General features: G+C 38.0%; 1 protein-coding gene across 2 annotated transcripts in view; it reads left to right on the top strand.

Annotated features, from left to right (window-relative positions):
- eif2ak4 (eukaryotic translation initiation factor 2 alpha kinase 4) overlaps positions 1–15,931 on the top strand; it is a 33,966-nt gene that overhangs the window by 444 nt on the left and 17,591 nt on the right. The window contains exons 2-20 of one of the 2 annotated variants that reach the window (XM_088924656.1): positions 659–774; positions 1,641–1,743; positions 2,300–2,473; positions 3,525–3,605; positions 4,418–4,563; positions 5,081–5,196; positions 6,025–6,182; positions 6,804–7,333; positions 7,875–7,990; positions 8,367–8,521; positions 9,263–9,678; positions 10,262–10,334; positions 10,430–10,519; positions 11,242–11,364; positions 12,647–12,751; positions 12,869–12,932; positions 13,467–13,546; positions 14,443–14,544; positions 14,650–14,700. In XM_088924656.1, coding sequence (XP_088780782.1) covers positions 659–774; positions 1,641–1,743; positions 2,300–2,473; positions 3,525–3,605; positions 4,418–4,563; positions 5,081–5,196; positions 6,025–6,182; positions 6,804–7,333; positions 7,875–7,990; positions 8,367–8,521; positions 9,263–9,678; positions 10,262–10,334; positions 10,430–10,519; positions 11,242–11,364; positions 12,647–12,751; positions 12,869–12,932; positions 13,467–13,546; positions 14,443–14,544; positions 14,650–14,700 — 2,799 coding nt within the window. Of the gene's footprint in view, positions 1–658; positions 775–1,640; positions 1,744–2,299; positions 2,474–3,524; positions 3,606–4,417; positions 4,564–5,080; positions 5,197–6,024; positions 6,183–6,803; positions 7,334–7,874; positions 7,991–8,366; positions 8,522–9,262; positions 9,679–10,261; positions 10,335–10,429; positions 10,520–11,241; positions 11,365–12,646; positions 12,752–12,868; positions 12,933–13,466; positions 13,547–14,442; positions 14,545–14,649; positions 14,701–15,931 lie in introns of those variants that run through there. The other variant, XM_088924657.1, reaches the window with a different exon arrangement.

Below are 15,931 nucleotides of genomic sequence, written 5' to 3' on the forward strand. Positions count from 1 at the left end.
AATACAATTGGCAAGAGAGAACCCTTTTTAATGTCCCTGATGAGAGGTTTGTCTGCTGCATTGTTGATATACTTTCATAGTTTAATACCTGCTTACGATAAGCATTGCAATCCCTCACATTAAATCATGGGACTTAAGTGACCTGTCACATAAACATCAATCGTCAGTTTGCAGAAGTGTTTTTATATTTTGGTGAATACACAGGATTCAGTAGCTTAGTCATGTTACTCAGCAACCTCTTGGGAAAAATGTATAGACGCTAAACGTGTAAAAACATAGTGCAACTCTGATATCGCATACTGTTGATGTGTTGTTACTGTTCACATTTCTTTGGATAGGTAATGTTACAATAATGATCCAGCACGTTTGTCTGCTTGACAAAGCATATAATTTATAGTCCTTTAGAGGTTTGAATGTGATATTGACACATCATAGGGAATTTGAGAAACCCCCTCAGGTGAATGGTGTTTATTCAGTGTAAAATCCCCTCCAGAGATTCCCCAATAGTTTATTTCTGGACGTACTGCAGGAATTACACTGTAGTTCCTCTACTGCTGTAAACAATCACATCAGTTTTCACGATTGAGGTGTCCGAGATGTAAAATCCTAGCTTGAAATGTTGTCTTATAGTTTATTTTATGTTTTTAAATGTATTTAGGTTAACCGCCCCCCAGAAGTGTATTTATACCTACGTCCCAAGGGTCTGAGCTCTCGACAGGAGATTTATGTTACAGTGGATCTGCAGGTTAAATGCCCACCTAAGTACCCTGATGTGTAAGTAATAAAGGACTCTGTGAATGGATAATGATGGACTAAATGCTGATGTAGCCATTGAAAAAAAATCAGAAGTTCCATCTCATATACCACTCTTTTTATCTTATGTTTTAAATGTTTTTGTCCTATTTTAAGAAAGAATGCAGAAGGTATGCAGAAACAGGAACCTGATGCTGTATTGTGAAAAGAAAATTTCTTCAACAGCAGTTTTGTAAGGAGAAATAGACCACAATTCCTCCCACGCTATGTGAGAGACTGATGAACTCTTACAGGAAACTTTTATTTCAAGTTATTACTGTTAAAGGGGGTTCCACACCTTACTGAATGCAGAGTGCACTTACTTTTTCACACAAGGCTTCTGAATGTTGACTGATTTTTTCCTTAATAAAAAATGAAAAGTAAAAATCGTGTGTGTTATTTACACATGAGGTTAGATTTATCTACCATTAGGACTTGGTGAGGTCTAGGTGAAGGTCAGATATGTCTTAATATGTAAGACCATAGAGTCTTGGGAGGGTGTACAGTACTTTCTCTTTCACATTACTGTATTGAATGTCAAGATTCCATACGAATATATATCAAACACCAATCAGTTGTACAAAAAATTGCCGCAGCTGAAACAATGTTTAAAAATCCATGGTCTGATTTTGAATTATTTTTTTCGAAAACATTTTGTTACCCACCCTGTAAAGGAATCTTTATCATTATTTAATGCTTCCTAAAATCCAGGAGCTGTTTTTTATTATATGGTATTTTTAAGTAATTGAGTTTTGTTTTATTGTCTGATGTGGTAAAATAAAGATTAGTATACCCGCTTTTGTTTTTAAATGCCAGTTCTGATTCAGCTTTCCTCTTTTGGGCTTCAGACCTCCAGAACTTGAACTGAAGAATGCCAAAGGGCTCTCGAATGAAAATCTTCAGAATCTCCAGACTGAACTCGGTAATCTGGCTGCAGACCTCTGTGGCGAGGTAAAACAGTAAGCCTTTGTAAAACCAGCCTCCAAGCTTTTAAAGTAATACAGAAACTATGGTTTTCAGATTTTTTTCAGTTTTTGAACATTGCAAAATAGTCATCTTTGATTATATTTTACCTTTTCTCTATTTTAAGGAAGTGAATACTTCCATTATTGCTGTGTATAAAATTAATATTTATAGCAAATAGTGTTTTTGATCAAAAATGTCATGTTGAACGGATTGATGGGTTACAAGTAAAATGATTTTTTGCATCTGTTGATTGGTCTATTTTTTCAGTTTCAAAACTTTTTTTCTGGAATAGGTAATGAGATAATCTAAAATAATCTTCAGAGAACTGACTAAGATGTATATTTAGACTATTTTCAACTAAATAACTGGAAGTAAAAAAGCCTTTTAAGTAAGTAAACTCTTAAGGCGTTCAGGGTATCATTCTGTGCATTCAGCACCTGTTGCAGAACCAGATCGTGTTTTCAAGAGAGTTCCCAAGTGATCGGGTTCTAAAACGCCTGTTACGTTTATTACCTGGCACTGCTCCTCTCGTGTCCTATAGGTTATGATATTCCAGCTGGCAGAACATGTGCAATCATTCCTCAGCGAACACAATGTTCCACCACCCAAGTCCTTCCATGAGGAGATGCTGAAGAACCAGCAGCGGCAGCAGGAGAAACAGGCCCAGGAGGAGCAAAAGAGGATCGATCAGCAGAGGAAACAAGCAGAGCAGATGGTCAGGCTCAAACTGTCGCATTCATTGTTGGGTCCTTTCTGTATGATTGGCACTGAACACAAAACATTTTGCTCCAGCCACAGAGACAACCCATCAAACTTTATTTCAACTTCAGTGTTGTTGGCATATACAGTACACATAGTGGACAAAAAATGGAAACACCAATATAAGGCCACTGATTAGAGCATTTGGATTCCATGTGTGGCCGATAGGCCTGTATGCCTTTTGGCCTACAGTCTACCAACATCTGCAATTCTGCAGGAGGGACACGACAACTTTTTCCATGATTTTTAATGAAACTGGCTGTTCAATTCCCAGGTTGAAATTTGCTTAGAGTTCCATGCTGACACCACTGTAGACCCGGTAGCTCATGAAACATCAGCAAATTCTCTTTTCTTGGTCAGTGAAGCTCCTGCTAAACATTCCTTATCAGTCACCCCTGTTTTAAAGTCATTAAGGTCTCCTATTGCAATCTTGTTGCCCATTTTTGTAGGCAAACAGGCCTGTTCAGCATTTTGGTCCATGACCCTAATTGGCTAGGATGTTATTTGCTTAATTAAGACATGTGCAACACCTGTGTGAAAGCCCTTGCTTTCATTATTCTTGGGTGTCCCTCATTTACCACAAGTTTTGCGAGCTTTTGTTCACTGGCTGTATGTGACTGTGCAGGTTTTCATGCCAGAAAATAATGTATAGAAAGTCTTATTTGTTTAAATATGAATACACTTAGAGAACTAACTAGCAGTATTTGTGAGTTGGAAACAACGGTTAATTTAATTAATTTAATTGTTCCTTTTCCACTACAGATCTAGTGATCTAAGTAATGATTAAGTGCATTCACATTTGTTAGTGTTGAGGAACTCCTGAAGTGATTTTAAGGTAATCTTGAAATAAGATTAAAGTTAGGAAGGTAAAAAAAAACCAATATGCAAGATGGCCAGATGAGACTGACTGATAGAAGCACATGTGGCCAACAGAAATGACCAAAAGTTTATTGCTTTTTTTAATTTTGCAAAGATTAAACTTCTGTACAATTTCATTGCTCTTTCAGCAAAATGAGATTCTAGCAGAGATCCAGAGAAGAGAAGAGGAGAAGAGAGAAGAAAAGAAGAGGAAAGAAATCGCCAAACAGGTTCTGAGATTAATTTTAAATTAATTCATTTCATTCTAATTAATGTATGTGGGTCTTTTTTATGTAATCTAGTTATTATTCCTGTGGCATTCAATAGAAGGAAAAAAAGCAAAATTTTATTGAGGATAATAAAATTTCAAAACAATGTTGGCTGTAGGAGATTTACCTCTTCATCAAAAATCTATGCCCTCGTTACTCACTGCAAGTGATCTCAGAAGTGCAGAGTTAATGCATACAAATTATTTTGGGGGGATTAATAGAAGAGGGCAGATCAGTGAAAAATAAAATGTAGCAGTCAGAAAATAATGCCGGATTCCTTGTCTGCTATCAAGAAGGAAATCGATTAAGGTTCTATCAGCTGTATTTTAGCAGACGTTCCTGTCAGTCCATGTCAGTGCCTTACCAAATTTTAAATCTTATACTAGAGTTTCTCTGAGCATCAAAGAATGAAAGAATGAGACCTCATCATAAAAATTGAGAAGAGCATATTTCTAAAGAGAAGAAGGAGGAAGTTTAACAGCAGATCTATTTTTTCTGAATAGGAAAGGAGTTACAGGGCTAGACAAGTATGGTATTTTGAGCTACAGTACACACAGCTTTGTGTCTATACCTATAAATTAAGAGCTATGAATTAAACTCATCTTCCGAAGTTACGCAACAACTATTTAAACAAGACTTAATTATGAAATCATTGGAAATTATGTAAGGCACTGCAAATATTGATTGGCCCTGAAATTTAATTGGAGAGTAACACCTTGAATATGGTTGTGCAAAATGCTTTCTGAAATCCATGTGTAATTCTGACCTAACAGGAGCGTTTAGAAAGTGTGGCTCTGGCCAGTCCAGAGAGCCCTGTCTCAGGGAAGATTCCCCCCAGTTTCTGTGGATCCACTGTAGAGCAGATAGATGCCAAAAGAGGGAACAATCGAAAACGAACCAATTCCAATGGGCGCAGCAGGTATGTGGTCTTCAGCTCTTTGTGTCCCTTAAGCTGGTTTCACTGGATATATCTAATATATCAATTGTATGGATATATTTACTAATATTATTAAACGCTGGTTTTCAAATTGCTGAGGGGTGTCATTGGTAAGAATACAATAATCACTGGTGTTGCAGCTGACATCGTAAATAAAGTGATACATTGGGCCTGAATGATTCTAAAGAGTGCTGGGTGCCATATATTGATAAAGAGCAAGCAGCAGGGGTTTTGAGTGGCTTAGAGTTTAGGGTGCTTGCTTGGAGTGTGAGTTGAGCCCTGCAGTGCAGACATTGTTTGAGCCTGTGGATTCAAGACGTGGCACACAATTCGTGAATACTAACAAAACGTAAAAATGTGGTCATGTTCCTTAAACATTTGTATCAACAACTGCTGCTTCAAATGTTTTTCTAGCCAGAAACAAAGTGTTTCAAGGTACTGCATGCTGCTCGTTAGAAAGATACGCCTGTTTTTAAGTTGCCATTATTTCTGTTTGTAGGCGTGATCAACAGTATTCCTCAGGTAGCAGTGATGACAGCCCCAGACCACTTGAAGTGTTGTACTTTAGTAATGGAGCTTTGGGAGACTTTACTGTCCATAGAGGGAAATGTATTGGTAAGGCCTGTCAGAAATATATTCATGCATTACTTTGTCATTTTAGAGTCTAGCTTTGTGATTTATTCTAAACCATTTGAGCATCAGAATTATATTATTATTCCCTATGCTTTTAAAAACTAATTTCTGTAAGCAAGAAGACCATTAAGACCGTTAAAGTAAATATTAGGTAAGAGATCAAGTTGTAGATTGCAATTATAAAGGCTACTTAAACAGTGTGACACTAGTAAAATCAAATACAGAAGGTAAGAACTTTTCCAGAAAGGCTTGTTCCCCATGTTTAAGTTTGAGCAAATATAACAACTCCATGTATGGTTTTAGAGATGAATTGATAAAACGTAATTGTCCTGAGAGGACTTGGAAAACCCAGTATGTGCACTTGTAAAGCAAAGTCTTCATTTTATCTTGTCTTTTTATTACATTCTCTTTGTTTAAAAAGCTTTCTGTTGAAAACTTTATATGCCTTCTGGAACTGTCTTTGTAAAGGTTTCATAACTACATTTGCCTGACTACATTTGCATTTTTCCTGCAATTTAAACCAGTACTTTGAAATCCTGTGATTTTTCAGCTGAAATATATAGAAGAATGAAACTCCTTCAGACAGTTCTTCTGTTACCATTTACTTTTACTTTCATGGTGTTGTTTTAACTGCACAATAAGTCATTAAGGAAACAATCTTCTCCAATAAGGTAAAACCCTCTAAAGAAGTGTTCACTCACGTGTGCTTAATCATTAATGGATTGCTTGGAGTTTATGTAATGTACAGTTCTGCTTAATAGTACGTCTCTTATGAAGTTACACTTGTGTGGCATTTTGTTGCTATCCTAGGAGAGAGTGTGAAGTTGGGTCGCAGCGTGTACTATGCCTTAGAGTCGACTTCGGGGGATTTTGCAGTTTTGTACGAGTGGATTCTGAGGTGGAGTAAGAAGATTGGAAAGTTTTTCACGAGCCAAGAAACAGATAAAATAGAAAAGTGTAAAAAGCAGGTAAATAGTAGATAGTGCATATTGGGGGTAGACAACTGTCTGAGATGGAATGGAAAACTTAATCAAATGTGGCAGCTGATTACTTGAGTTGCCTGCTCTTGTCCTAAGTGCTGGGTTCCTTAACATGTTTCATTTCGGGATTCGAAATAGAGAAAGCATGTATGACCATGTAAAGAGGTGTGATGGTCCAAATATCTCTCTGACATTTTTCACTCTCTTAATTTATTGCAATCTGCATCTTTTTAAGAGATGGTGCTAATTCTCCTTTGCATATCTCCAGTTCGTTTTATTGCAGTCTTTTTCTAATAGTATCAGGAAGGCCAAGCTTTACATTTCTTTTGCTATGAGGAAAATCATTAAATCACACAATTCTTGTTTTTAATGAGGTGTCTATGGAAATATCCACATCTCTATCAGAGCTCAGAATTTGGCAAGGAATGACTGATTTATCACTGATTTATTGTATTATCTCAGTGTTGCAATTTCTGAAGTTATCTAGTGTTCTTAAAGGGAATATAGGTATGATTATTATTCATATTAGTTTTTCAAATATGGTACTTCCTTTGTAGTATTAAATTGTGCAGGGTTTCAGAAAGTTAAAGTAGTGTTTTAACTCCACAGATCCAAGGGGCAGAATGCGAACTGAACTCTTTGCTGAAGCTTGACCACCCCAACCTTGTGCATTATACTGCCTTGAATCACAGGGAGCAGGAGGACTGCATTGTTGTCGACCTCTTAGTGGAGCATGTCAGTGGATCCAGCCTTTCCCAGAATCTCAGCACTCCGCTTTCAATCGACAAAATATGCCACTATGCCTCCCAGCTCCTCAGCGCCCTTGATTATCTCCACAGTAACTCTGTCGTGCACAAACTGTTGTCCGCCTCCAGTGTCCTGGTGGACGGTGCAGGTAACGTCAGACTCACAGACTACAGTATCTCCAAACGTTTGGCTGACATCTGCAAGGAGGACATCTTTGAGCAGCCTAGGGTGCGCTTTTGTGAAGACACTTTGCCAAGCAAGACTGGAAAGAAGGGAGATGTGTGGAGCCTAGGCCTGCTCCTGCTTGCTCTGAGCCAGGGAAAAGAAGTCAAGGAGTATCCAGTGTCTATCCCTAGCAGCTTACCTAGTGAATTCCAAGATTTTCTCAACAAGTAAGAACCTGAGTTTGGTGGTCCTTGTGATCTTCCACAATTTGGGCTGAAAGAGCGTGGCTATATAATACCAAATGGTTTGGTAAATCATACCAATGGTTTCCTTAGTAGTCTCAAGCTGAGCATGACCATGTGGTTTACTAAACTTATTTGTTTCCTTATAACACAATAAAGCCACATGCACTAGGATACGTATATTTCAAATGATCATCCAGTAAACATAGATGTGGGTGTCCTGAAATATAATGTAATTAGAACATCTGTAAAAGTACGGCTTCATCACAGATTCATGGTTATCGAAAATATCGCAAATCATTTTGTATATTTGTGTATATTTATTTCAGATCCTCCATTTTTCTGGAATTCCGGCTTAATTGCAGAAATCAATGTAGAATTCATGTGTAGTTGGAGAATTGCATCTATAAAAAAGTATAATATATGATTTATGTAGTGCAGTGCGTGAGGCATCTTTGATAATGCCAGTTCTATAGTTAAATCAATTTATGAGCCTCATATTCTAATCATAGCATTGTCTGTGTAGGTGTATTTGTATGAATGATGCTGAGCGCTGGAACACTCAGCAGCTTCTTAAGCACTCATTCATCAATCCGCCTTTGGTGAAAACACCCATACAAGGCAATGAAGACAGCCCTGAAGGTAGGTTTTTTTTGTCATTTACAGGTCTTTTTCCTTATAGGGATCTCATCGCTATCATGAAAATATTTAACTTTTCCTTCAACAAAATTGAATACAATTTCTGGTCGGAGAAATAATTGATTTGATTTAATTAAAAAAGCACAATTCCAATTAGTACAGGATCACTTTTTATTATATACATTTTACAGTATCTTTAAACTATTTGCAAATACTGTATTAGTGTAGAGGCACACATTTGTTGTCCTGATGTTCGTTGGTAGTTGATTGAACCAGAGGGTGACTAGGCATGAAAAAAATGACTTTTTCTTACTGTGTTTTTGACATAAAAGTGTTCTCTTTGATGCAAGTTAATCAAACTCCTTTTTCCTTTTCATAGACATAGGAGTAGACTTTGCCTCAACGGTTATTCCTTACAGCCACATCCTCAATGCCCCTTTCAGCACAGAAATACAGAAACAGTTTTCAAGGTATTTTAATGAGTTTGAGGAGCTCCAGCTTCTAGGAAAAGGTGCCTTTGGTGCTGTAATAAAGGTAAATGAGAGAACAGTGCAGTCTGCAATCCACAGTGCTGTTTTCATGTGTGTTAATACAGCTTCTTGTTATGAGTCAGATTTTTTTTATGTTGAATTTTAACTTCAAACATCCTTTCAGCTTGTTTTGCACAAGCTTGTTTTTAATACCAGCTATACTCAGTCGAAAAAGTAAATGTATGTACTGATAACCTTTTATAATATGTAAGATCTTTTACACTTTGTCAGCTTGAATGAAAACGCATGTAATCATAATGTGTTTTCAATGTTGTTCCCTGACTGAATGTTATTATTTGTACATCAGCTGAAAAAGAAAAAAAACAGACTTCAACAGTTACATTTAATATTCTATCCCATACAGAATCCCTTGTTTTGCCTAGCCTGTACTTTAAAGAGATTAACTAGGATATGATTATAGTAGAATTATTATGTATACTTCCCTGGGAGAAAATTCTTAAGTGAAAAACGTGTTAAAAACATCATTTAGCCATGTGTAAGAAAAACACTGTGGTTGCACAAATAGAATGACCCTAAGGCTCATGCATAAGAAGAATTGCATCAAAAGATCTGTGGGAAAATAGGATTTCAACATCAACTTCAACATCTAAAGAAGGATCCAATCAGAAAAAAATACTGAAACTTTTTGTAGTATAGCAATGTTGTTGCAGCTGTTCTGTTGAAATATGGCTAGGAAGTAAACTTCTCTCTTTCTTTCGCTCTCTTTGTCTCCCTCTGTTGGCAGGTTCAGAACAAGCTTGATGGTTGTTACTATGCTGTGAAACGGATTCAGGTGAACCCGGCTAGCAAGCAGTTCCGCAGGATAAAAGGGGAAGTCACACTGCTTTCACGGCTTAACCATGAAAATATTGTGCGGTACTACAATGCCTGGATCGAGAAGCACGAAATGCCCTCAACTGGTGTCCTGAGCAATGACAGCTCTGAGCCCAAGAGCTCCCCAGTGACGCCTCCGAGGGCCCGAGTGAATGAGCTTGGGATGGTGGATGATGTAGAAGACAACGCGCCGCCTCCGGCTTTGGCTAGCTCTGTGGAGTGGAGCACCTCCCTGGAGAGGTCTTCCAGTGCCAAGTGCGGTGGAGGGGATGAGGAGTCGAGCGATGACGAAGAGGAGGATGAAGACGTGTTTTGTCCATCATTTCTGTATGTGCCCCATCTCAGAACTGTAGTTCACAAATGCTGCAGATCTGGGTCTACAAATGAATTCCTTTCTCTGGTAACAGTATTTTCCTCTAAATGCTGTTGCTGCAGGGGATCTGAACTTGTCTTCAGTGAGATCCATAGGGCACAGGAGTCATTTCTGAGTTAGGTCTAGTTTGGATTTAGAATTAACATATAACATCTAACTTTTATTGATTAGAAATTGTACAGAGGTGTACAGGCTGGAGGCATGAGGACACCGTTAATGTGCCATATTCCATTCTAGCTGACAGATATATTTCTGTGTTATATTTCATCCAGGTTCCAATGAGATTCAATCAGTAAAGGCATGCTGGATTCCAAACTGCATTGATAGATTTAAGAAGTGGAATGTATCTACTTGTAAATTGGAGAGAGACCATTATATTTTGTCTTGAGTTGTAACTGTGTGAAGTATTCCAAATGTAGAAAGTGGGCTTGTGTACTGTAGGAATACACTTTCAATTTTGAAATGTCATAACTAGCAAATTAAAAACAGTAAATGGCACACATACTTGATGTTCATTGAAACATGCCTTTGTTTCAGGCCAACAAACAGTGACTCAGAAAGTGACATAATTTTCGAAAATGGCGACGGCAGTAGAGACAGTTTTACAGAGGTTAGTGTCTTGTACATGAATCCTCTGTTCTCATTTACTCTGCTTATATAAAAGGTAAAAGGGTCTCTAATGATGGAATGTTGTAATTCTTTTAGGAAGAAGGGAGTAAAAGGAAAGCAGTGGAGACTACTGGGAGCAGTGAACTGGAGAGGCCTGTCCTGACAGCTCATTATCTGTATATTCAGGTTAGATGCATTAAGCAAAGTTTCTATTGCAACAAGAAGAAATCAGCCTTTATATAAGTTGGATCGCACAAATACAATACACTTGCAGAACCTACAAATTAGTTTTTTAAAAAAGTTAAAAAGTTTTTAACATTACACTCAAGAAAGATTGTTTATATTTTGAATTCAAAACTTTGAAGTGCAGTATTGTGGGTGCCTCTGGTAGTGTGCTGGAAAGTAGTATCAAAAATGTGATGTGGAATTCAGCCCTTACATCTGAGTTGCTACAGGAATGCTAGTTCATGTATTCACCTTGATGGGGATTCTTGTATCCTCATACATTTTTGCTTGTGAATCTTTACATGGTGGTGTGGAGCTTAGCACTTGTACTTAGAAAATGGATGAGTGGATATTATTTTGAAGGAAACATGCAAATGCACAGTATACTTAGAATACCCATTCCAAAGACAACTATTAAGAATAATCTGGTATTTAGAATACTGTCAGACTGTAAATTTAGAGATCAGTTCATCACAAAACCTGGTTAACTATTGTATATTTTTTAATGTTAAAATATGTAACTACTGTATATAAGTTCATTGGTAGCAAAGGTAACATTTATGCATACCAATATGTTAGCATTTCTGTGGTCTGTGCCCACACAATGATTGAAACAGTTAAAGTTGAGGAAGAAGTTGAACGTACACTTTTTTCTTAATTTGTAAATTTTCTGTCCCATCAAGATGGAATACTGTGAAAAAAGCACTTTAAGAGATACCATTGACAGAGCCTTGTACCAGGACTCCAACCGTCTCTGGAGGCTTTTCAGAGAAATTCTGGATGGACTGGCGTACATCCATGAGCAGGTCAGTGGCATCCAGTTCTCAGGCACCTGTAAACCCATCTCTCTCCTGCTCCTAAACGTGTTTCACGTTAGATTTCGAATCTTAAACCAAAGACTAAATTGTTTGACATCAGCTTTTGGGTGTAGTCTAGTGACGGATGTTTCATCATGTCAAACCAAAACAAATACATGTAACAGGAGCCAAAAGGACATAAGACCGTAATACGAAGAGCTGAGAAGAATGGAACTTGCATGTCAGGCCTGGTTACGAAGAAACAGTGCAGGAGATTCACAGGACAGGCGGCCTGGCGGGGTTCCGAAAAGGATAATAACGGCTTGTTGCAACATCCAGCATTTTCCAACTGCAGAAAACAATCCCCTGTAGCTGTAAATATACTCCATGAGCTATAGAAACAAAATGGAAATTAGTGTTGTAATTAAACTCCACAAAATAAACTGTCTGCTGTCCTTTCGCAAGAGCTTAGAAACCCAGGGAGATTTACAGAGTTGTTATTAGTGGCTTTGTAACATCTGCTTTTTCCTGTTGTTTAGCATTGCACTTTTTATATAAAGTGTTGTTGCATGTTATGTAGTTCTTTGCTGTTGGTAAATGCTTTGGTAATGCTGATTGCTTTTTAGAATGTTTTTATTCATTCAGTGCCATTTAAAATAATTTTCAATAAAGTTCCCTCATTTAAGCAGGTGATGCCACAAAATAACAGCCACTGGACACATAGCAAAGAGTATAGAATACAAGTGAAGAGGTGTGATACAGCAACAGTGCAATGCTGTAATTAGACCACTGGAGTGTTGCATGCAGTCCTGGTCTTCATGTTACAAAAAGGATAAAAAGCATTTGATAATGAGAACAGTCATTCCATGTCTGTAGGGGAAGAGTTTTGAAGACAGACTGAAAGCGCTCAAGATCTTTAAATTAAGGGGAGATTTAATTGATCAACCTGAATGGTAATTTTGAAATTATGTTGAAACTCACTGATAAATCCAAAACGTTTTTGAAAGAAGTATTTGACAGTGTTGCACTAGTGCCAGAATATACTTCTTAACAGACCTGCCAGTGATTGTGTTGGTGTATATTTTGGTACCTTAAAAAACTAAGGATACTAAAAAGAATTTGATGGAGTGAATGGATACCAGACTTATTTTTGTTAACCCTATTTTTGTTAACAAGTTCCTACTGTGAAAATGCAGAAGGTGAAGTTTTAACTTTCACCTTCTTTAAAACAACTTTAAAACTAAGTTTTAATTTCAGTCAGTTTAATATTATTTTTTCTTATGTTTCAAAGGGAATGATTCATAGAGATCTGAAGCCTGTGAACATCTTCTTAGATTCCAATGACCATGTGAAAATAGGAGACTTTGGACTGGCTACAGATCATCCAGCTAATGTGGTATGGTTTGGTTTACTTTTGGTTTGATTGACTTCTATGCATTACTACATTTTTACTGTCTCTTTATAGTTGTATCCGGTTTTTAGTGAAAGCATTTCATTGCGTTTTCACTTGTAGGCTGCAGACAGGCTAGAGATAGAAGAGAGTGGCTCAGCATCTATACCTAAGCAAGATCCAACAGGTAAGTCTGTATTAAATGACCTTTTATTTATTGTCTATCCTGGAATATGTCATATAATAACATTGTATTTGCAGTTAAATGTTCTTTAAATGTTGTTTTCTGGCAAAAAGTCCCTCAAAGCAAAGAACAGATTGTGAAACTTCCCTGCAAAAGTGCCCTGCAAAAAGTTGGAACAAACTTGCCGTATTCAGAAATCTGTGACTGTGGGTTATTTCACAGAAAAACACATCAAACTACTCTCTGTTCCAGAATCTGAGTATGCTGTGATTTGAATTGGGTAGGGTTTTTAAGAGTCAGATGACTGTCTTTTTTTTAATGTTTCTGCAAGTACTCTGTATTAAACATAGAATACTTTTTAATTTATTTGTGGTTCTTGCATTGAGCTGCCTTCATGTCAGTGCAAGGTCAGTATTATTTTACGCTGTCACTAAATCCTTTAACCCTCACAGGCTGCATTAGTCTGTGAGTCACCTTCATCATAATATAATAATGACGTAATCTTTCTATTAATAATAAGCCATTTCAACCTTTCAGACAATATGACTGGTATGGTCGGCACTGCCTTATATGTCAGTCCAGAGGTCCAAGGAAATACCAAAGCTACATACAATCAGGTAAAACACTGGCACATCACTAATCCTTTTTGTGGAGGTTATATGGCATTTGCTTTAGATATCAAACTCCTAGATTTCCTTTACTGTATTCCTAAGCAGTCTTTCAGGTGTTATCCTGTTCGTTTTCTGATTTAATTTGCTTTTTGGTACTGTAGATGTAGTTTTCGTGTTGAAAATTGTGGTCATATGACTTGGTTTCACAGTGCTGGGTTTGGCCACTTAAATACTGTATTTCTTGATGATATTGTCATGACCGGTGCTGCCACCCAGGAAATGGTGCGATGCTGAAGAGCCAGGGAAAGTCCAGGGAGAGTGGCTGGCTCACTGCACGTTGGGCACTGAGTAGGAGCTGGGCACAGTGCAGCGCCAGCCTTGAGGGCGAGCTGTTTACTTAAGTCCGCCCAACAGAAACTGGAAACGGGCCGCTGGGGTTTTGCTCTCTTCTGCCCAGGAGTGGATTTCTGCGGCTAGCCTCCTGGAGAAAAGGTGGCTCCGTGGAGGGGGCGGACAGGTTGCTGAAGTGGCCTGAGGTGCAGGCAGGCAGACTGGAGTACTGTAGTGCAGAAAGGGTAGCACAGGGAAAGTTGATGAAGAAGGGGGTGAGAGGTCTAGAGGGCTTCACAGAGTGGAGGGGTCCGATCTTCCGGATCGGGCAGGGATCTCCGAACCAGGGTGGTCCATCTGGAGGGCACTAGGAGACGTGATGATTCAAGGTGCATTTGCTTGACAAGGGGGGGAGAGCGCTTGAGCTCGCTCTCTGTCCAAAGACCAGGCCAGGCGTTCACTGTGGGCGATGTAATGCATTGCTCCCAGATTTAGATTTTGTAATATTGTTTTATTTGTAGACAAGTCAAGTAACTGAGAGAGTACATATAAAACGCTGTCTCTTCCCTCAGAAAGTGGACTTGTTCAGTCTGGGAATTATCCTGTTTGAGATGTCATACCGCCCCATGACTACTGGCTCAGAGCGCATCTCTGTACTTAGCCAGCTACGTCTGGTGAGTTAAACCCCAGCCTTTTCTGACAGTTTCCGTAATAGAACTAAAATTTATTTCATTCCTAACATAGCTGACAATGTTTTCTTAAATTTTCTGTTTCTATAGCCATTCATTGTGTTTCCAGAGGACTTTGATGAAGTTAAAAATGCAAGACAGGTAAGCATTCATTGAATGGCAATTCACAAATTGTTGATGTTGCACTTGGAACCAGGATTTTATTTGACAATTAAAAAATAAATATAGGAAAATAGATTTCAATTACTCAAGCTTAAAGGGGAGTATCTTGTTACTGTTAATAATAACTACAAGCCCTGAAAGAAAATGGGACAAATCAGATTTGTTGTGTTTTTTGTTTTTCTGTCTAAGTACGAGTTAGAAAATTGTTTATGCAGTGCAAAATTGAGGCGGATGTATTTTCCTGATTTCACAGGAGTCTCTTCAGTATCCTTTTTGATTTATTATAATAATAATAAAAACTTATTTTATATAGTGTCTTTAAAAGTGGCTTCTCAGAGTACTTTATAGAGTGAAAAAAATACACTGAGTGGAGCCAGTGAAATTACACACTACAGTAGGAAAGCAAAGGGGCAGACATAGAACCAGTTAATTAAAAGGAGTTCTAAAGAAGAAGGTTTTGAGACTTGATTTGAAAGAGTTCAGGCAAGGTGACTCTCTGATATCCTTAGAAATAGAAATCCAGAGCTTTGGGCAGAACAAGAAACAGCCCTGTCACCCATAGAGTGGAACAGACATGAGACCAGAATTAGACGAACAAAGATTGAGAAGCAGGGAGAAGGACGGTGATGACTCAGATCATGAGGTGCCAAGCCATGCAGAGCCTTGTAGGTCAGCATGAGGATTGTGAACTCAACACAAAACCTGATGGGAAGCCAGTGCAAGATCTCTAGGATAGGAGTGATGTGATCACTTGCACTAGACCAGGTCAGGGTTCTGGCTGGTTGTTCAATGTGGATTTAGATACCGCAGCAAACAGGGTGTTACAGTAATCAATTCGAGAGAAGATGAAAGTGTTGACCAGCTTCTCAACAGTGGTTAGTGACAACATAGTGTGTAGTCTGACCATATTTCTGAGGTGGAAGAATGATTTCACTGTTCAGTGCCATTGAGTGGTTATAATAGGTGTAACTTTCAATAGTTCAATGTTTTATTACCATAATAGCTAGTTGCATGGAATTTGGTTGAGTGAGCTCAAAAAACAATTTGTTTTCATTAATGTGTAATATCTCTGTATAGCACCAATTGCTTTCATCAAGGCAAGTTTTATTAACTTATCTTGAAAATAAATTTCTCCCAGGGGATATTAAAGCTTGAACCAAATTGAATTATACTGTAGCTGACGTTTCTGCTCTGTTACTCAGATGTATTT

Source organism: Atractosteus spatula, chromosome 9 (genome assembly GCF_055471065.1).
Source record: "Atractosteus spatula isolate fAtrSpa1 chromosome 9, fAtrSpa1.hap1, whole genome shotgun sequence".
NCBI lineage: Eukaryota > Metazoa > Chordata > Actinopteri > Semionotiformes > Lepisosteidae > Atractosteus > Atractosteus spatula.